General features: G+C 35.5%; 1 protein-coding gene across 1 annotated transcript in view; it reads left to right on the top strand.

The window, feature by feature from the left end:
* LOC134533969 (ski oncogene) overlaps positions 1-23,713 on the top strand; it is a 371,182-nt gene extending 347,469 nt beyond the window's left edge. Inside the window, exons 5-6 of the mRNA XM_063371816.1 lie at positions 326-579; positions 2,475-23,713. Coding sequence (XP_063227886.1) covers positions 326-579; positions 2,475-2,597 — 377 coding nt within the window. The 3' untranslated portion in view covers positions 2,598-23,713. The remainder of the gene's footprint in view (positions 1-325; positions 580-2,474) is intronic.

The following is a 23,713-nucleotide window of genomic DNA, read 5'->3' as shown; positions in this document are numbered from 1 at the left end:
GTTTCGTCGACCGTTTACAAAGCGAGGTGAAAAGTTAAATGTGGTTTTCACAGCTTATCACAACAACAATAATTTCGGCAATAAATTGTTAATTATTCTTGCATTTTAAAAATCTGCTTACTAGTATGATTTCAAGTATGCAATCATTTCACCAATGTTTTGTTATGACGTCGTCACGTTGAAGTATCGTCCGTAAACAGACTTTGCAGACGACCAATTTTTTTTTTTTTGTTTTTAACTGTCTTCCTTTCCCTGAGAAAGAGAAGAAGCGAGCAGGTGTATCGGGCGGCGGGGAGGGACAGAGGTTTGCCGGCTGTGTTCGCAGCGGCGGTGGTGGACCAGGTGGCGGCGGTGATGGACGCGCTGAGCGACGCCAAGGAGGCGACGCGCGCCCGCGTGGTGGGGCTGGTGCGCCGGCTGGCGGCGGAGCGGGACGCGGCGTGCGAGCGCTGCCGGGCGCTGCGGGCGGAGAACCAGGCGCTGCTGGGGGCGGGCGGCCGGCGGGAGGGGCAGGTGGCCCAGCTGGAGGCCCGCGTCGCCGAGCTGGAGAGGCGGCTCCGGGCGCCGCCGCCCGTCAAGGTCAGCTCCCCCTCGGGGCCCCGGCCTCTCCCCTCCGCTTTCCAAACATACCGGTACCAGAACAGAAGCTTGTGCCGTAAAGACTAGTCTCACAGGTGTGGCTTCGTTATTCAACGTATGCAGTGGCGTAGAGCCAGGATTTGTGTATAGGAGGGGGGTCCCCCCCCCCGGGAAAAAATTTTGATTTTTAAGGTGTAAAATAGTGCTATTTTATCAATTTTCAGGTACTTAAATTAAAATATTGTAATGGTAAAAATTTTATTAATTTTAATATGAAATTTGTTTGAGTGATGAATAAGAAATTAATTAAAGGTTTGGTGCTGGGGGGGGGGGTTGAACACCCCCCCCCCCCATCCCCCACCTGACTACGCCCCTGAACGTATGTAGTCAGCTTGCCGACACAACCCTGCGTTTGCGTCACAGGCAGACTGGTCAAAAATGGTGCTCTCGCTTCTTTCTATTCATTCCAGCCCTCGTGACTCAGACGTGTTAAGAGTTTATTTATGTTGATCGATTTAAGCCAATAAATAGTGTTTTTTGACTAGGTATATCTCTGTGTGTGTGTGTGTGTGTGTATGTAAAAATTGTAAAGTAAGCCTGTAAACAAGTATTAAAATACAATATGCCAGGCTTAGCCCTTGCAATAGCCAGCTGAAAATATAAATCACGACTATTGCTGGAAAGAGGAGGCTATGGGCCGTGCACAGGTGCCCCGATGCTCCGTGCCGAGTGAGCGTGACTGTTTTGCGAGTGCAGCAAAGCTGTCATGGTACGCTCAGTTGAACAACACCAACTCCACGAGAACCTCTACCACTGTTGCACTGTACCAGTGGACATATCGAGAGTGAAGATTACACTTAGAATGACTCGCTGACATAGACGTTTCATGTTAAACCAACGGCAGTGTGTCCCGAAACAACCCCACCCAATTGTTGTTAAGGTTTTCAAGTGGAGTGGGTAATTCCCCCTAATCCCCCCATGCACTTACCTTGAGCAAAACATTTAATATTTTTGTAACATAAAAACTAGGCACAGACCATTCCCTCGGAACCTTTAAATACCATTTAATCCATAATATTTGAAAGTATTAGATTCCAAGAAAAGAAGAAGATTGAATAAAAATACACTTTGGAAAAATTGTATTAAAATCAAAGAAATTATACTCCGGCAACTGTAGAGTTTACTAGGTCTATTTGTAATTTCTTTCTTACCTACCTTTATTTATCCTGTACCATTCTCTAAATATGCTACGGCATACACGACATGACAGATCCGATTATATGTCGTCATACATCTGATAATATTAACACTAGGAACTCTAATATGGCTGTCAGAAAATCTTCCCATGCAAAATGAGTCCCTTAACAGCAGTATAGAATGTGCTAAAAACAGCGTAGGCCCTATAGAAACCTTCTATTTCCTGTTGATAGTTGAAGTATATAACAATATAATATTTAGATGTCGTTGGGACTGGGTAATATTAAGTTTATTTTATATAAGGGAAAGAAAAAAAATAATTTCGCTGTTAGCTATGAAGGGAATTGAAAAGAAATGTAATAAACAGTTGAAGTCGCACTATAAATGTGAAAATGTACCCAAACACAAAACAAAGTTTAGTTTTTCAGCGTAAAGATTTACCAAGTAAATATTTTCGTTAAATATATTTGAAGTTTAGTTTTGTAAGGTTTCCGTTACAAATAATTGTGCATGGTATTAAACAGAAATATATATATATTTGAATTACTAATCTCAATTTTTACATCATTTGAGGAACATATTAACAATTGTTTACAATATTTCTTATCATGTAACTGATGGAGTCATCTTGCCATGCAAGTAAAGTAAAGAGCATTGCAGTATTTACTCGCTAATGGGTCCTCTGCGACTTGTTTCAGCCGGACCCCGACGAGCCCAGGACCTCGGCAGCGGTCGCGGAGCCTGTGAAGAGCGGGAGCCCCGTGTCGGTGATAACGTCCCAGCCGTCCGTCAAGTTGGAGCCTCTTGCCAGCCCGGAGTGAGTCTCCCTCCCCCTCCCTCCCTCCCTGCTCGCGGTCTCACCATCTCTCCCCCCCTCCCTTCCCCGCCCCGCCACCCATTCTCGTGATAACGCTGTGATCTCATCTGCTTGCCAGTGTGCCGGGAGGCACGCGAAGAGGTTTCCCCTCGTTCCTCCTGAAAGTTCCCTGCTCTCCGGACTCCGCCCCAGCTCGTCCCCGAAGTCCGGGGGCACGCGCTCGGCACGTGTCTTCTCCGGAGTGCTCGCGGGGACGATCGCGCTTCCCGCTGCGGGGAGGAGAGGACCGGCCCGGAAACCCGCGCACAGGATCGTTCTCTGCGGGGAGAGCTTCAACCAAAACCAAAGAGACACTTGTCATCGGCCAGGATTTTCCTTGAGAAGCTGCAAGTGGCGGTGACGGGGCTCTCGACCTGTTCTTTTCCCACACGTTGACGTCGCTCACGGCGAAGCGAAGCGTGTTTCTGTGCCTGGCCATATTTTGTACATGAAAACCCTGTAACGATTTTGTTATTTTGTAAATTGATTTGTGCGGCTTTGTGAAATCTGTCGGGAGAGCCGGCGTGCGGCGATAAGGTTATGGTGCCTGAGCAAGTTTAAAGGTGTGTTCCTGGCATTCTTGGGCCCAGTAGCTTCGTAGAAGAAAGGCTTCACTCGAACCCTTGTGCCGTCATGAAAGTGATGATGGGCTCAACGGAATGTAGGGAACTACTGGCAGAGTAATTTTATCAATTCGAAAGTACAAAGAACCTTAAAAAAGGTGCTGTGTTATTTCCCCCAGCACCCTTATAGTCTGTACATGTACGAACATGTTGGTTTTTTTTTATTGATTGCAAATGTGTATATTAAATGTAAATTTGGTGTGCTGGTTTCCTGTTTTGACAGTTTATTAGTGGACTAATGCATCTTCCCTACAATTGAATACAAGTTGTTCAGAATTTTTTTATTTTATTTTATGACACGGAAAATAGTTCAAAACTGATACCAACCTATCTTAAATGCTATCAAAGTTTCATCACAGGCATATTTTCATATATTTTTGTTAGTTCATTTATTTTATATTTAATTATGTGATCTCAGTCACTTCAAATTTCAATCAAGGTGTTGGGTCATTGTGTATGGCTATTATCATGGAACTTTTTTATTCTTTTGAAAACAAAATCAAGTGGATATTGTGTAATAACAGATAACTGTAATGCATCTAGTGAAAATGCAGTTCACTTTACAGATATTACACTAGTAGTAACACAAATAGATTTCAAGAGTGTTCTATGTAACGTACATATGGACAAATGGTAACTCCAGCCAGTTTTGAAGAGCAACAAAAAATTTTAGTAGCATTTTTTTTTCCTTCCCTTATACATCACTTGCACATCATTTTGATTTCATCACATTAGTTTTTACTGTTGATATTCTTTTTATACGTGTTTATTTTGCGTGGCAAGTTGACAAGAGGTTTTTGAAGTCGGTCAGATACGAGCACAAACCGTCTACAGCGGAAGCAAGTAATTGTGACTCATCCCTGTTGGTCAGCGAGGATGTCCAAAAAGAAAAATTAAAGTATGTGTATGTGAGTAGTGATTAGTGTAGCTGCAGTAGAAACTTGTGCCATGCGGGAGTGGTTGCTGGGCCTGGTAGCAGAGTCCTGGCAGATTTTGATTATTTTAATTGCAATTACAGTACTATGTTTTCATGGCTTTAAATTAATTTTTTTTTCTATTCGTGAATTTTATACAAGATTGCCATATTTTATATTACGTGAGGTGCTTTTTGAATGAATACCCGGTTGAATTTGATTTGACACATGAATTCTTGGTGTAGGGATAATGTGCAAAAAAATTTTTAATTTAGGCACATTTTAATTCCATCTTAATTGAGTGAGTCGAAGTGATAACAGCAACCTTTCATAGCATAACACATGTATACACATCATTATGACTTAGTATCCATAGTGGTGTGGTGACAAAATCTTTTTACCAGATATTGAATAGGTTTTCATTTTCTACGTCTATAGTACGTAGGTACCTACTTTTGACACTTTCTTCAGGCTCATTTAGTTTTTTTTTTCTGCCAGCAAAGTTGTTTCTTTGAATGGAGATATGTGCATGCAATATTCAGAAACTATCCCATTGACTAAAAATAAAATTTGCTATAAAAACTAAACCCTGAGTTTCAGTTTATACCATATATATATATTTTTTTCAAATAGTTGACTATTCTTTTGACATTTTTATCAAAGAAAATATCTTGCCGACCACAGAAATAAAACTTGCTCGCTAGTCACAACCTATGGTACGGGATTAGAACTTAAACCCCATGCTTAACACATCACAAAACCATCAGTTTTGCACTTCATCACTGATAAACACGCTGTATGTCACATTCTAGGAACTGACAGTGATAATTTTGTAGATTGTACCTGTGATAATGGGTGAAAATTTGTAGGATTCTCGGGGACGAGGGGGGGATAGCATTTATCATTCCCATTTCACAGTTACGAGTTTGCAAGCGCAAGTGGTCCCCTCATCAAAGAGGCTTTTTGATTCCAGTGGGAGCTTCGAGCTCTCCCTCCTCCCTTCCTCCCAAGGGATCTATGCCCATTCCTGTGATGATTGTGTTTGTTACCACTTTGGATGACTGCCAGCCAGTATTCTACAGTGCCCTGGACAGAAGCAGAGTAATCAGACCGTACATATCAAGCGGTGTGCACGATGCCTCATTTTTTAAGGAATTGGAAACATTTGTGGGGTCAGTGATCTATCTCTAGGACAAAGTATATTTGGGGGGGGGGGGGGGGAAGGTTTGCAGGTGTTTGGGCCCTTCCTTTCTCGAATAACATTTGAAAATCATGTTCATTGTAGTTTATTCTACTAGCAAAAACTGTACTTAAACAATTTTGTCTATTTAAATACCAAAACTTACTAACATGCAGTGATCTAGTTGTACTAAAAATTATAATGTAATTTTAAGTGGGCAGGTAATTTAATGTATTGGGATTATATTAGGATTTTTAATAGCTCAATAAATGTCTGGAAGGAAATAGCTGTAGTAAAAAAAACGAGCCTTTTTTTCTGGAATAGGTTCCACACATGCTCAGAGGAAAATTTTGTCTTTTCATTGGCTACTCTATTGAAAGATGTCTTTCTTAACTTGTTTGACCATGATTTGACACTTCTTTGAATGGAAGGTTTCTCATTGGCTCAGAGTCCTCTGCATGATCTATGGGCCACTCGTAGATGCTTCCCACTGGTAAGAGTGCTTTAATTTAAGTTTATCCTAAAACTAAACTGAGAATTTTTAAACTCTTAATTCTCTTGACAGTAAGACCCTACATATAGTCCGTGTATCGTTTGTAAATAAAGGTCTCTGAACAGCATGTCTGTTTGCTTACTCTGAAATAATTTTGAGTGATAGGTTCACATGTTTAAATTAGAATGTGCTTTGAACAATCAGCATGTCTCTTCCAAAATTGTAGGCATTGGAATTTTATTGACTTCTGTGAAGCCTTACGTATAACACATACATTGTATCTGTACTTTTATTTGCAGTTTTTAGTTAAGTCTTTCAAAGATCGTATTTAGTTTTCTGTTTAATGTCCATTTTACAAAAAACCAAACTATGTGCTACTAAGTATCGCACATTGTTTCCCCATGACCGTCTGAAATTTTAACAATGCAACAAATATTTTTTATCGCAAAACTGGGTCACCCTTATAATCCTTCTTAAATTGGGTTGGTCAGCCACAGTTACAAAATATGGCATATTAAAAAAGTGAAGTAGGTTGGCATTCTTGTTGTGAACTAAAAGCATCATTGCATTCTCAGCTTACTTAGCCAATAATGGTTTCACTTGACAGAAGTAACTGTAAATCTTTGGACATCCTCACTTTAAAACTTCCAGCTTATGGGGTGAAAAACACATTTTGTTGTGTGCAGTATAATAAATTACATCACTGCCACATAAAAAGCCATTTTTGCATATCATGTGTTAATGCTATACAAACACTGAAAAAAATATCTTACTAGTTTCTTTGTTGTAATAATATGTAATTAAACTTATGCCTTGAACTGTAACAAATTACCCAAATTTAGTTTTTCCATTTATTTTTATTTTTTACAGAAAAGTGGTTTATTATACACAAAAATTGTTTATTACTGTTTTCAGTGTTAAAGTAGTTGCTAAGTAGTGAGCCTGTAGACACTTAAGTGTTTTTACTGATACAGCTATTTTTTTTATTTATGTCAGACGTAAAGTCTTGTTCATTGCTGTAGCTAACTTTTACTTGTATTGAGCTTACAGTGTCTCATTGTAAATATTATTAAAATATTATTTTTCGTTATTATGTACTGTACCTGATGCAAAAGATTGTTGCTGTTCTTTGAGATCTCCTCCTAAAAAATCGTCAAAGAAGCGACTATTTTGTGGGTTGAATACAATGGAACGGACTATCGCCAGTGTACACAAACTTTGGAGAGCATTTTGTAATAAGCATGAATTGTAAACAGCTTTCAACAAGCAATGTTTATGTGACTAAATAACTTATTCACATAACTTAAAACGTTTTAAGAAACTTAGCTGTCATTAATTTACGTTGCTGGATTAATGGTGTTTATGGTTCAAACTGCACTTCTAGATGGTAATGAAATTTTTATCTCTGCGGATTTCTTCCCGTTTTGTGTTACCTCGATTTCAGTAAGTGCCAGCATCCAAGCTCACTGCCAATACCTTAGAACATCTTTTAAAAACTGCCATAAAAAAAGAAATATTTGTTCTAGAAATGTTTTGAGGCTTTTACGAGTTTGTCGACGTATGCTATGAAATAATTGCCTCGTGACGTTCAGCGTTACTGGAGGACAAATTATTCACAGAGCTGTGCGCAGCTACGAGCGCGCTCGGGAATCCGTGTTTTTTTCTTGGGTTCCTGAGCAGTGCCATGTGCTGCGTACTCGGTTCGAAGGATTCCGACATGGTCGAGTTGGCAGGCTTGGTTGTTGACATGTACGAGCAGAGAGCAGGTCGTGGCGTGCCATAGAGGTTATTGTTTATCTTGAAAATTTTGTAGAAGATGCAAAGCTGTATAAGGATTTCATGGGAGTATGTATGTGCAATGTATACAAAAAAAAAAACGGGTTTTAAACTGTCTTGTTGAATTTATTTAGGAATGATATTGTGAATTAGCCTGCCTAAACTGAGTATTGTGTTTACTTGAACATTTTGTATCTTATGTAGTGAAAGTTTTATAAAAAGTATTTGTGCTGGGTTCATGAATCAATGCAGCATTGTAAACTACAGGTTGTTTTTCCCAGGTCACAACATGAGTACAGCCCATCTATGGTACAGTCTGTTTCTCCTTTGATAATCCCTAACTACACCAGAAATATGATGTTCGTTTTGGACACAAGTGGATCAGGGCGTAACTTCAAAATCATCAAAACCATCTCCGAAATGGCTGCTAAGAGACATCCTGAATCAAACATGATCTTAGTTCATCATCGGAGATCGCTCATGAGTTAGTTGAAGTCAATTTACATAGTCTGAACTTTAATGTCCTGATATTAATGGGGGGAAAGGATTATGCTTCTTTGTTTACGGTTAGATGCAAACACTGGTTTCTTACAGAGAAGAAATAGAGTTCCGTATGACTTCAAGCTCACAAAATTTTGAGGTTGTTTGGTTTCAATATCTCATGCTCAATCAGCATTAAAGTGTTTGATTCTTAATTTACATTCAGAAGGAGTAAGACTTATCTGTGTGTCAGAATGGGGAGAGCATGCAACCATGTCTCTCATTTGGAGGTGGGGCTTTCGATACTCTGATACCTTGATGCCAGTCAATACTGTTTTGAATCTACAATTATGAATATTGATGTAAACTTCAGAATCATGAGTTTAATTTTATTGGTTTATACCATACGTCACGTGATTATGGACAGAGGTCTAGTGTGGTGGGGTCTCCAAGATTATTTATTCAGCTCCAAACCACGTGGATAGCAACGCAGTGCTCATATCCGATACCTAGGTTGCACTTACCTGAGCGTTTCGTGCTGAGTATATTAGTGGTTGTTCAGTACAGCTGGACTTTTTTTTTAACAAGAAAATAAGTAGATTTGATGCTTAAAAAGAGTTAGAATGTTGTTTTTCTAATTAAATATTTGTTAACTTTGTGGAATTCATAATATGTACTATCAATATTTTTGTCCAGTATAATTATTAGTGTATATATTCAAGTTCTTTATCAAATAATTGTATTAGGTTTGATTGGATATTTAATGAAAAATATTTGCTGGGAGATATCTAATCGTCTATAAATTTTGAATGGATAATTTACTAAAAGTATCAAGCTGAAAACAGTATTAAGTATTGAATCGCCCCAATTCTACTCTCATTGTGCAAGAAATATGTCAAAAACTGCCAGTTTGTGTGTGTGTGTGTGTGTGTGTGTGTGTGTGTGTGTGTGTGTGTGAAAGGTCTCTCATGCATGGACATGACTTAAGCTTTGCTAGCCATTTACACAGTTATGTTTTTAGGGGCAAAAAAATCCAATTTTTTGGCCATTTGCCACATTTGGCATCCATTTCTTCCAGTCTGAAATGCCCTCCTCTTCCATTGCATAACAGTTACAATTTCGATGGTGCTGACTTTCGTGTTTGAAAGTGACCTGGGATTTCCAGAACTTCCTCTACTCTGAACTAGTTTGTAAAACTGTGAATCATTAAGTTCGGTGTTTGAACATGTTTTTTTTTACCTCAAGATAAAAACAAAGGAAAAAGCCTACCTCAAAAAAATAATTCGTATACCATTAACTGGCTTACCTCATAATTTGTGTGGAAATGCTAAATTAGTAGATTTTTTTAATTATATGTTAATAGTTTTTTATAAATCTGTAATGGCTTGATTTTAAATTAGTGTCAGTAGTAATTGTTTCATATGCCACTGCCAACGAATTTTGGACGTTAATCGTTGTGTCAGTATTTTAGGGAGATTGTGTGTGAATGTTAAGTGCCAACAGCAAGTCGTAAGAAAAGAAAATTATAAAATATTACAAGGTAATGCAAAAAGTCAGCAAATAACTTCCAAGAATATTTTTTTGCAAATTTTTGGTTTTTTCGACTGCAGCCAACAATGTTTCTGAAGAAGCTGTTAAGCTCACATTTTTGGAAAATTAATCAGTGCAGTAATGGACTATATCTCAATTTGCACAAAAGTTACAGATTACATTGATAATTCAAAATTATATAAACCTATTTTGATAAATGTTTTTTGGCAAAAAATTCAAATTTTTTCCTTAATAACAAATTATTAATCTTTGTTTTTTTTCTAGTGCTGTTATTACCACGGATGGTTAGTATTTCAAAAGTGTTTATTATCTTTCACAAAACTGAGAAAAATTAACTTGCTTATAAATAATAATAACCAATAAACTTTGGGCAACGAATGTTTAAATTTTCTATGTGTTGAGGCAGTCTGAGGAAAAAACATGTTCTAAAGAAAAGTTTGTACAGTGAGTATTTTTGGTCTGTTTTTATTGTTACTGTTGTATGTTACGTTTGAGTTGTTTTGTAAATATGCTGTAAACGTAAGCATTGTAAATAGTATTAATAATACTATAGAGAGTATGTGGAATATTGAGATTATAATTTGTAACCCTGAACATTATTCTAGTAACCTGGAATGTCAGGTTGTAAGTCATTGAATGATTAATTCCAGGTGCTTAGAGAAACACTGCAATTTTTTTTTCAGCAGGCTTGACACAATTTTGACATGAAAAAAGTTAACATATTTGGATGCACAATTTTCTGCATGTTATTGCCACAAACAGTAATGAACAGCTAAATTTAGAATTTAATCAGTTTGTATAACTTGCTGGTTTCACCCCTTAAATTTTTTTTTATGAGAACTTATTAGTGGAATAAAATATATGTATTTTTATTTATTACTTTTTTGTTTATTTTTAAAACTTTAAGTATCCTAACATATATTTATTTCCAAATGTTTTGCTTGTAAAATGATGCAGCAATTACACAACAGAAGAGGTTTTCAATTTTCAATTTTGCAAAAAAAAATAAAAAATAGTTTGCTGTGGTATTTGCTCCAAGATAGCAGTAATTAAGATTTGGTGTTTCTGTCTGGTGATTAATTATTTTGATCCAGTTTGACCTTGTACTGATAAATTTTATTTATTTTGAGATACATTAACAACCCTATGGAACAAAATCCTGAGATGTTAGGCTTGCTAACATCAGAACTCATTGTGTAAACACCACCCATTTTTTTCTTGGGTGGGTAAAAGTCACATTTACATGTCTATCACAGGATATCAGTTATATAATTATTTTTTACAATAGATTGAAATTTTCTTGAATAAAATATTTATTAGTTTTCCATTAAGTAAGTTAAAAATTAATGAATAAATGTGACCATTTTGCCTGATATCTGGCATCCAGCAAGGATTTTTTTTTTTTACTGTTTTCAAGGATTTGAACCATTTTTTATTTACAAAGAATAAATATTGTAATATATATATGTATGTCCAATATACTAAAAGTACAGTTATCAGTACTAATTTATATCAAAGTTATTGAAAAAACAAAATTGCATAATGTACCTCGCCCATCAAAAAAGTGTTCTACCGTTGTTTGTAAGAAAAAGTGGATGTTGGCTATTAATGGAAAATTAATTTCTTTATAAACAGGCATTCATGTGCCCATTAAATATAACATGCAAAAAGTGCAGATGTGAATTTCTGTCATCAAAAATTATACTGCAGGTTCATGCATTGGCATAGCATAGCAAATACAACACGGAGTAATGCATTTTATACCAGTTAAATAATATTTTAATTAATAGACGTCTACACAGGTTAAGATTGTAGTTGGATAAAGTCAGACTGGCTTAGAACATCATTTCCAAGTAAAAAAATAAAGAACGTGGATAAGTATCACTTGAACCGTTGTATATTTTTTTTGTATACCTTCAACAGGGTTGGAGAGCTGGTGCAATAAGGCCATATGCACACACACAAGAACACAATGGCAGCAACGCTTCATTAAAAAAGCATTTTCTGCCTGAAGCAGGCTGATATGCCAGTTAATAATTACTGTAACTGTGAATTTACGTAAATTACTGCCTGCGTAGCTCAGGATATTTGCTGTAGTGCAGTCATTGCTCTGCATAATAGCTCTTAATACATTTTGGCCCACCATGTGTGGAACTAAATTATTAAAAAAAAAAATCACATTATTAGTAGTTAGATGTGTGTGAAGCTTTACAATTTGAAAGTGGAATCAACTGTTGGTTTCGAAAATGTTTTCTAATTAAAAATTAAGGTTTCTTACTGAAATGTTACTTGATTTGGCAGCTTTTGTACATTTATGTCAAGTTGAATTTCAGTTTACTCTGTTTTGCAAAATAGCCAACATCAATTTTTGGGTTTTATCTTTTATTTACAACATTTCACAGTTTATTGTTTACATTCACATCTTGGTTACTGCTTACAACACTGCTGGCCCCAACAAAAATAGGTATATCAAATTACAATAATATTGAAAAATATTGTATGAGTTACCTTGGAAAAATATTCAATAATTACATTGGCAATCTAGCAGTTTTTCTGAGGTGGAAAAATTTTGAGATGTTAAAAATGTTTTTGCAATCTCGACTTATTTGATACAATTCGTTAATAAGGAAACTTGAATATTTCACCGATTGCGGATATAAAATCTATTTCACCCCTAGATTAAAAGCTCTTCAAGCTCCAGTTTTTATGAGACATCAGTTTTTTTATCAAGCACTGCAATAACAAAGCACAAAGAACAAAATGTGCAAGTGACCACAAAGAACTTCAGCTTATACAGTGCACACACAGCGCCTTTACCGTTTCTGGAAACTTGATCCACGTGCTTTGTGGTGACGGCACTTCGTACAGGCCATTAAGGCTTATATAAACACTTTTGAAATCAACCTTTGGTAAAATAAAAGCCATTTTCTTTAACAGTCAGGCTTTGATCCTGTCACGTAGGTATCGAACCAAGAGAAATAGTTCCCAGACTAAACTTTTCATTTAAAGTAAAAATACTCAAGAAATAAATTTAGGACAGCTTTGTTACTTTCTTGTAACAAATCTGCAGCTTTTTGTCATGCCTTTCTAATACATATAAATGCTGAACATATGTGCAATATTGAAAAGGCATTTGTTTAAATTTTATGATAAAAACTTTATGATATTAAAAATAAAATATTTTCTCTTAGCAAATCATTATACAAATTCATTGAAAAAATAAACCTCTATTGCATAAAATTTCTTAAGAGAAGTAAAAATCTAATAACATTTTTTTTTGAATAAAGTGTCATGTCATGTCACTAGGTTATTTGTCATGTGGTCACCTGCGGTAATAGCATAGAGTTGTCTGGTATTATTTGTTGAAAAAACTTTTATGTTAAAAATGGTTGGCTACTGAAATGTGTCTTTTCATTTGGTGTAAAAGTAACATATTGTTACGTGTGTGGAAAATACAGGTCCAAAAATGATAGATCAAATTAATTAATTAGAATTTATTTATTAACATCAATGTACACTTTTTCCTCAATTAGAACAATCAAAATGACTGTCCACAAATTAATCACACTTTTATAAGTTCACTAATTTACTCCCCTCACTGGAGCTCGGCTCGGCAGTGGCTCTCTGTACTGTTCGTCTCTTACCGCACATCTCGCTTCCAACACACTGCTCACTTGTTTGCTGTGCCGCAACACCGTCCCCTGAAGCTCTGATTTTTATTCACGAAGCCTCGTCGCTCATCACCCACTGTCGCTCAACGAAGGGGTCACTCGCACTATTCACTTCGCTCTCATATCGGTCCGAGGATTCGCAGGTATCACGCTTCGCTTCACTGAAGCTCGCAGGTCGGTCCCTCTTTTATACCTGCTGTTTCGTCGCACGGATAGGTCTGTCTTGTAGCCCTCCGAAGTGTCGCGTTGAAGCTGCGAGAGCAATGGCTTCCTAGGTACGCCACTTCACGCGGACGGGGCTCTGGGAATGTGGCGAACACTCGAGAGGGACAGAGAGGCGCTGTCGCTAATCAGTTTCCCATGTAGTAGAGCGACGATGGGCGCTATCTGCGGTTGAGAGGGCACGGGCACGCCAGTCTGACTGGCCTGTCACGTCTCTAGCATCTTCATAACAATACTTGTATTTGTGACAGTTTTGCATTTTCCGGGCTTGATGCATGCATGCATGCGAGTCACTAAGCTCATGACAGTGTTGATTTTGCCATCTGGGGGAGGAATATTGAAAGTTGTTGCCAAGCAGGGTTTTCAGCAAAGTGTAAAGTAACACTTGAGCTTGCTACCTGAAAGTACTGTAAAAGGTGTTATATTTAATTTAATACCTTTGCGAATACTTTGATATTGTGGTATGTGGCACACAAAATTATTTACAATTGTTGTACGTGCATTCTCTATTGATTTGAAGGAGAGCTCTTAATTACGATGATAATGTGTCTTTGAATATTTCTGTATCCCTCTGATAAAAATTAAAATAAATACTTGGTAAAAAAAAGTTGAACATCAGCCATAGGTACTTGATGAACAAAGTTTTAATATTTGGAAATAAACATAAATTCTTAATTAAAATACTGGTTTCTCAATAAAAGTATTGATTTCAGTATGTTACCTTCATGTATTTGAGTTTCTTTCAAAAGAGAAAAGTTTAAAATTTTTTTGAAAGCAGTACAGTACTCAAAATTGTATCTAAATGTGCAAGATGTTTCTAATTTTTAATCTTCAATTCATTAGGCAGACTTATTAATTGTTTTTTAGCATGAAGTAAAAATGTACATCACATATACTTCTTTAAGTTATGTGTAATTGTCTATAAATATATTATGCTTATGAAACAGGTTATTTGTTCCCAAAAAAACTTATGGGAATGGGTTCCTTGTAGGCAGAAAATTCAGATTAACCTACTGGAAGTATTTTCATCTCTTGACTTAGGTGTAGCAAACTAATACAAAAAGCATGTGGTTGGGACGATTTTATGCCTAACGTTTATATAACTGAAGTATTTTAAAGAAATATTCTGCGAGTTTTAAAACCCATTTATTTCTTCCCATCATTTATGGGAACAATGTCTTTTTTTGGGAGGGGAGATAGAGGGGTAATTTAAATGATGCTACACTGACTGAGACCAGGGATATTGCGAAGGATTTGGCACATGGCTTTTAATAAGGAACCATCCCAGCATTTGGGTGGAACAATTTAGGAAAACCATTGGTCAAATTGGTATTTGAACCCGTGTCCTCTGGAATGTCAGTCAGGATTCATACGCATCCTTAATATCCTTAAAAAAAACAGTCCATAATTTGTCTTGAATTGATTAAGGGCTCTTAAAAGTCTAAGTTTCACTAAGAATCCTTAAAAACCTCTTAATTAGGTGATATCTTGCAAGTAATGGATAAATGCAGGTATTTTAATGTTCTTTTGTTTCCAACTTGGCAGGAAACAATGCTTTGTGCATGCCCAGTACAACTGGCAAAGTCCAGGCCACGTGATTAGATATTATAAATAAAAAAACATTTTGAATTGGTTTTACACAGTTTGTATTGCACCTTTAAACTGAAAAACGTGTGTTTTATTGTCTTACTTTGAACTTATTTTATAATTAGTGATTATAGTAAGTGGCATTACTGTAAAATTCAAATACACACTGCTTGGATTAGATGTGTGCTAGAGATAAATTCTGGACAGTACTTATCTGTAAGAATTGAACAAACCAACTAATTTTTTTTGGACGTGTTAACGTCTTGTAAATCGATGAACGCCGGCTGCACGCACAAAAAATTGTCACGTTCCACCTGAGCCGAGCGTGCAAGAACCGGCCAACCACCGTATGAGAAAATATTCTATAATATCAAACAGGTTAAGGCGGGCTTTTTAACTAATTGTTTGTGATTAAATTTAAACAAATTATTTAAGTTAAATTTGCAAAAACTGTAAATAATATTTGAAAATTAAAAAGTATGCAATTTTTCATCATTATTTTCTTATGACGTTATCACGTAAAATTATCGTCCGTAAACCGACTTTACAGACAAACACAACCCCCCCCCCCCCCCCATTTTTTTTGCCATTACTATTTACATTGTTGGTTTTTTTTGTGATATTACAAATGGTTATACTTCTTGATAGTGAAGAATGCCATGTAGTAAAGGGTTCCTTAAAAACTCTTTAATTTTTTATTGTTCAAGAAGGTACGAACCATGCCAGTCCAGTGTCTTACCGTTGTTTCACCCTCACTCCATAACGCCTGTTACAAACATTTGTATCAATGTGAATGAAAATGGCATTTGATGGGGGCAGTTAGTAATTATGTTTATTACTTTAGCCTTAGATTTCATTTTTTTACGAGGAAATATGTACCACTGTGATTTAAGATGGAAAGTATTTAACTCTCGTGATATAGAAAGTCTGAATCGCTGCATAAGATAATCAAAATTAATTTATTGTGTAAGTGTTAAAAGTTGTGTTAGTGGTGATAGTCAAACAAATAATGATTGAATTATTATGATTGGAAAACAATAATTCCGAGTCACTTTTGACTTATTCCCTGCTTTGAACACATATGCAATATGCCTAGGCAGCCAGCAATAAAGACCCAAATAACAAAATGCCAATTTTGAGATTACATTTTTTTGTACTTCCAGCGAGGCATGTTTCAGTGGTTATTAAAATATACAAAGTCACTAATTTATAATAGTTTTGGGAAAGATAGCTGAGTATCACATAGATTTTTTGATGAAAAGATTTGCGAATTATCTCTTGGATCACAGTGGCTAATCACGTCCAATAATTTTACAGATTGTCACACAGATCCCGTAAATGTACTCAAATTACATTCTTTTAAGGTCATCATATATTCAAAGTCAGTTTTATTTCAGGTTCAATTAAATTCCACCTATGTAATGACATTTCAGTGATATGACTGGCTGAAGTAAAAGTTATACAATAACATTGTTCCACATCGTACAGGATGTATAGTTTTCTTTTTAATGTAAAAAAAATATTTTTCAAATTATTAATAATAATCTAAAAATTATCTCTAACTGAATCATTGGGAGGTTTATTTTAATGATAAAATGAGGTGTTTCCAAGGCACATCACACAACTTCTAAGGGTGCTGAGTTTGTGCTCTGTGAGAAATAGCATTTTGCTGGATTTCTGTGGAAACTTTGCTACGCTGCCACCCAGTAGCGCCTGATGCCTAGCAAGTAGGCAGTCCGCGACGCATGCAACTGCATCATGCTGCCTATCTCATGTGTTTTTGTTGGGGTCCACGAGGTCTATCCTTAATCTCGAGGACGGAGAAGGGTGCATACTCTTGAGTATTTTCCACCGAGGCCGCAAGTGGGTGCACCAACCGTTGCAGTTTACTACCGTCGGGCTAGTTGCAGCTAGAGTGCTGTAAGAGATAACATGAGCAAATTTTGAATTCTTGCTGTTTTTTATTTTTTTTTATTTTGGGAGGGGTTGATAAGGGGTCATCAGATATGGCCTTACACTGACAGAGACCAGGGATATTGCGAAGGATTTGGCACGTGGCTTTTTTTTAGTACGGAACCATCCCAGTTACAGTATGTTATTAGTGTGAAAATACTCGTCCAAAATACATGAGTTGGAACAGGTGTTTTAATTTTCATTTTATCGTGGTTTTTATCTCTCGGAGACAACAAGGTTTTTAATCAGAGCCGGTAAGCTCATGACGATGCAAACTGGGGAAATTGCGATGAGAACGGGCCATGGCATATTGTAGGTAGGCATTCCAGCATTCACCTGGAGCAGTGGTGCTCACAGTGTGTTCGAAGCACTGATGCGCCCTGGAAGGGTTGCAGGTGTGTCCTGTTATAGTATAGGAAAATTAAGATTGGTGACGGAAATAATTATTAGAAAGCTGATTCCTTCTGAAATACGTTATTTAGGCCTCCCTGTATTCCCCAGAAAACATTCCAAAAAATCTTTCATGGGAAACATCTTTAAATAAAGAACAAACATCCGCCATCTTGAAATTTAAAAAAAAATTCCGAAATGACTCAGAAAATGATACTTGTAGGGACATGGTTTTAGGTTCCAAGTGTGTCTGTTTTGCAAGAGGAACTTATTACTGCAATAAAAAAATTAAAATAGAGTTCCCAATTGGTGCGCTTACCAAAAAACAGGATTTAATTTTTATTTATATAGATCACGTGTCATGCACATAGCAGACTTACACATAATCTTTAACATTTGGCAACATTGGAGTTAAAAAAAATATTTCTTTTAATAATTCATTAATTTTAATTTTCAATAGAGTTGTGTTGCATTTGTGTTATTTTAAATGCAAATTTAAAAGTAACACAATCAAAATGCCAGAATTCCAAAAGTAGAAAACCACTGCCTCAAGATAATTGGATAAGGTGTTGCAGGCATAAAAATAATTTTTGTTTTGTTTCTTTAGAATTTATTTGGCATCTTATTTTTCTGACAGTTAAAATGAAACATGAGCTACTGTCATAATTAGACATATACATAGGCATAATTAAACAAATATTCCATCTTCCAACTTAATGTTTGAAAAAAAAAACATATTAATTGAAGAAAAAGTCAGATAATAGGATTCAAACATAAGAACTGTCCAAATAAAGTTATAGTGTTTATCTATATTATCTTTACTGGAAAGCATAATCACAAAGCAACATTCCTTGTACATTTTGTTATTATATTATTATTATTCATTTCATCGCAGTAGTGAATTAGTATTTGCTGAAGATTATTTTTCAAGCATCATGACTATCATAACGACAATTAGACAAACTCTTGTCAGAATTAAGTCAAAGTGATATTAAGTCGAAGGAAGACTACCTATGTAGCCGTTACTATGGTGCAACTTTCGAAAAATTATTATGTAGTTTTTCGTTTCATGGTCCATAAACCCCAAAACCATCATCGACTCAAAAGTGTATCACATTTTTATGGACACAGCTGTAATTTTGTACAAATCACTTTTGAACTAATAAATAAAATATAGTAATGGAAAATCTCAGTCAAGTTCATTTATGGGCAAAATCTGACCAAAGGGGTATAAATGGGGAAGTTTTTTTTTAAAAACAGAAATATCACGCTGAATTCCATGACATGAAAAATATCACATCTGTTTGAATATATTATAACTCTTAGGAGAAATACCAAAAAATTTTGTCTATAAATTTTTTATACAACCAATCATAAATGCAAGGTGTGGAAAAAACAAGGGTAAATGGACAAAAATATTTAACTCCCTTAGTAGGCACACCATCGAATACATTCAAATTGTTTGTAAATCTTATAATTTTGATCGAAAAATTTTGTCTGAAACAATTTTTTAACAAAACAAACCATTCTGCAAGAGGTTGAAAAAAAACTTGGGTAAAAAATAAAAAAAATATTAATAATTTCTGTACCATGTATTATATCCATTCTTAATTATTGTGAAACCTAAAAATACTATTTACAACTTTCACCCAAAAAATCAGTTTTATGTGGCCAACCATTACTGCAAGGGGTGGAAAAAACAAAGGGTGGAAAAAACAAAGGTTGGACAAAAAAAAATTCAAAACTCCCTGGTAGATACACTATTATATCCATTCAAATTGTTTGTAAGCCTTATAAATATTACGTATCTAAAACTTTTGTCTGAAACATTTTTTGATACAACCAACCATTGCTGCAGAGTGTGGAATAAACATGGGTTAAAAGGCAAAACATTTATAATTTCCTTAATAAGTACACATTAAATCCATTGAAATTGTTAATATATCTTATTATTTTTATCCAAAACTTTTTTTGTAACATTTTTTATAAGACAAACTATTCCTGCAACGGATTGAAAAAACCGGTTTAGAAAAAAAAATTCATAATTTCCGTACCATATACGCTATTAAATCCGTTGTTATTTATTGTGAAACTTAAAAATACTATCTACACTTTCATCCGAAATTTTTTTAATATGACTAACCATTACTGCAAGGGGAGGAAAAAAACCTTGGTTAAAGGTCAAAAAAATTCATCATTATTTTAGTAGGCATAATATTAAATTGGTTTTAAGCTATTCAATACTAGATGCAATGAGATAAAAACATTCAAAACATTTTTGCTACATGGACTATGAGAATATGTTTTATCATTTTGGGATATTGGAGAGTATTTAGGGTGACATATACATTAAGTTCTTAAAATGATCCAGATGTTATAGAAGTTTCCAGAACATTCCAGAAGAAAAAAAGTACTTCGAAAACTATTTATGCTGAAGGGTCTGCCAAAGGGATTATTTAGCTTGTGTTGTAGTTGAAATAGAGCGTCGTTACTGATGTCACTTAAGAAATTCTTTTGAAAATGAAACAAGTTAACTGATAATAATGATAATTAAAATTAAAAAAATAGCCAAATTGGTTCAGCCGTTCTCAAGTGGTGCGCGTGCCAACGGACATCATTAAATTTTTATTTATATAGATTACGTGCAATGCACATATCAGACTTGCACATAATCTTTAACATTAGGCCGAAACATGCAATTTTAGTTAAAGGAACATGTCAGGGAGTGCAGTCCTGCAAATTTTGCAGGCACAAACAGTAGCACACGAATTTGGATTTCACGTGCGTCCAAATACCACTCAGCTGACAGAGGACACACGCTCACGCGCTCCGCAGGGAGCATGTGGCCAGCTGGGCTTAGACGTTCAGAGTCAGCCGTACTCTCTGGCAACCAGCTGCGTGGTGTGCATCATCCTTTGTGGTGCACACCTGCCATGAAAGAGCCATTAGTAGGGACACCTGTATTTCGCGAATACATTTTGTGTCTTGGTACATCGCAAAACACCGTAGATTTTTTATTTTTATTTTTTTTTTTTTAGTTATTGGCTGTGGTCGGCGAGAGGTGATTTCCCGCACATGACGGGGCCAATGGGAATGCGGGTACCGTACTGCTGCACGCATACGATTCGCCATTACTCTAAGAAAAAGCTACAGTGTTTTGTGACATACCTTGACACGAAATGTATTTGCAAAATACAGGTGTCCCTAGCCATTAGTAAGTGCGCACTGCTTCTGCTGCCATTCCTCTCGCCTCCCGCACACCATGTGCATATCGGCCATCTCTGCAGAAGTCAAGCCCACCATGCCGTTGCCGTTCACTAAGCACAACACCTCATAGCACCGAAATGCAAGATATATCATGGAAATATGTAGCATTTAACCAAAACTTAATTTAAATTAAAAAAAAAAATCTTTTAATATTTGAAAAGCAAGGAATGTGTTTCCAAACAAAATAAATAATTGTACCAAAGTGTATGAATCAGAAAAAATTAATTTAATTTGTTTTATTGTGCCTCTCTTATTGACTCAGTTTCAAAATGCAAATCTTATTGTTCTCAATGTATCTTTAAAACTTATGAATTATTTTATCGAAAAAAATGCAGCATATAAGTTTTATCAATATTTTGGTGGAGTTAAGTATTACAAAACAACTTTCATGAAAATAAAAACAGTAACAGCGAAATCTTCTATTCAAAAACCAAATTGGACTGAAAATGAAACCATTAAGTCTACACTGTGCTGATCTCCGAAAGACATACATGTAGACGCTCCACAACCGACCACACACTGTGTTGCCTACCAGGCTACTGACTGCTCATGAGTCTGGCTTACTCTAATAAACGTCTGTGCCCGGTTCGCCTGGGTGCTTCCTGCGGAGTGTTTGAACGTTGCGGCACTGCAGTCGTACATTTTCTTAGCCAATGGAGTGTTACCTGGATGCACGATTAAATTCAAATTAGTACGCTACTGCTTGTGCCAGTTACTTTGCAGCATTGCGTTTCCATGCATATGTTCCTTGACAAACGTTTTCTTGTTTTGGCATTTAGGTCCAGCAACTTTCGAACATCCTGTATGTGTGTGTGTGTGTGCGTGTAAATGTGTATATCTGCATATACACACATGTATACATTATGCAGAAACATGAACCCAAACAAATAAGAGGAATTTTTTTAATTTTAGTTTTACATAGACGAGACATTATTACGATATAATGATGTGTGAAGTGCGAGAATGAAAATACACACGGGTTTGACCATACTGCAATGCCATAAACTTTAAAGTATTTTAGAATTGTTATTAGTCCTGTCCTTAGCATTGTTCTTAACTGTCCGCATTGTTGCTGTTAATTAGCTTTGCTCAGTAATTCAAGCATTAGCTTGCAGCCCGTGAGGTCAGTTCGAAATAAAAACATAATTTATATTCTTTTAATATTTAAAAGTAATGGTAGTTGCTTGTTCAATGCTGCGGAAGAAAGTAACTACCAGGGATATTGTTTTCAGCAAATAAGGTTTTTTTTTTTAAGGGGGCCACATTCAAAAACAATTTTTCATAGAATCAACTAGGTGCAAGTATTTATTAGTATGATAGCTGAAAGGTTTTTTTTTGGGTTGTAATTATGGCATAGAAAATATTATTTTAAAGTTCGTAGTTCTTTAAAGTTAAAGTGCCTTTTTAAAATTGTACCTGCAGTTTAACTTCTGGCTGTAATCATGGCCCTCAGACTATCTAAATATTTCACCATAGTATTTCCACACCTGACAGATGGGCCAGTCAAATCCTAAATTTTTTTTGTATTTGAGAGATTTGATCTCATGGAAAAAAAATTTGAAAAAAATATTTAAGGGATATGCATCCAGAAGCAGAATGTTTGTTGAGCATTTCAGAGAAAATTAGGACAAAAAAAATTGTTTGTATCCCAAACATGAAAATTTGCCATTTTTTAATTTTATAAATAAAAACATTAATTAATTATATGTTTCTTAAAATTGAAATTTCTGTGTTTTCGCTATTATTTCATTTTTTACTCTTGAGGTCTTGTTAGGATTTCAGGCACTCTGAGAAAAAGTGAATTTGACTCATCACTAAGTTCATCAAAAACCTGGCATTACAATGCAAAAAACAAGTAATAAATACATTTATATATTGTGGTAAAAATTCATTATGCATAGCATTACTTACATTCTGTTAGTTTGTTCATATTTTTTCTCGGCTTTTAGCAATTGCAGTGTTCCTCTGGATTATTGACGAAAGTACAAACTATAATATTATTATACTTTAATTATTAAAATTTCACACTGCATGTTTCATATTCATCACCTGTCAGTACACATGTATTCAGAAATTCTTTAATTTGCTATTTTGTTCCACCGACAAAAGGAGTTTTTTGTATACTACATGAACTAAAAAAAAAAAAAAAACTGAAGTTGCTGTGCATTGATACTTACATGTTAATATGCTCTTGCAAGGAACTGATAAGTTTTTACAAATTTTTTTTTATACTGTTAAATCTCATTTATCTTTATTTAATTTCTACAATTTTCAAAGTACCAAATAACTTTTATTTGTGACAGTCAACTTAGACTTAAATAATTTAAAGTTATATACATATTTATTTTGATAGTGTGTGTTTCATTTGGAAATGCATTTTTCTAATACATATTTATAAAAGTACAATAACAGTTTTTATGTGTTCCTGTGGGGTATTTTTTTTTTTTGTTGTAAAATTCCAAGTTTGTATGTACCATTCATTAACTGTATAGGTAACTTAAAAACTTCTGGTGTGAAATTGGTTGATAAATAGCTAATGTACTTCAAGCAAAAACATGATTGATTACATAGGTACTATACATTTGTACAAAAGAGCAGCTAAAAAGAACAATATTATATATTAAAAAATCCTGCTTTTGGTGTTTTTTATGTCCTGGTGTTTCTTTGCAAGCATACATATTTCTTCCTGTGACCTGAAAGAGAATTTATTCAGTGTTTTGATTTTAAATCATGGCAAGTGTTATGAGTTCCCTGCCGTACCAGATCGTAGCATTTGGTCGCCTCAAGTTCAAGGCTGTGAGACGGAGGCATTGTCAGCTGCGCGCCACCACAGGATTAAAGAAAAGATTAACTTGTAAAACCGCAGAACTGGAATAAAAGATATTTAAAGAAAAAATTTGTTTGTGGTAATTTCTGTTTTATCACGATATTGCTGACTCATGAGAATCCGCACCCATGCTTTGTATCTCAAGGG

The sequence above is a fragment of the Bacillus rossius genome, chromosome 7 (assembly GCF_032445375.1).
Source record: "Bacillus rossius redtenbacheri isolate Brsri chromosome 7, Brsri_v3, whole genome shotgun sequence".
NCBI lineage: Eukaryota > Metazoa > Arthropoda > Insecta > Phasmatodea > Bacillidae > Bacillus > Bacillus rossius.
This window is presented reverse-complemented; position numbering and strand designations above follow the sequence as displayed.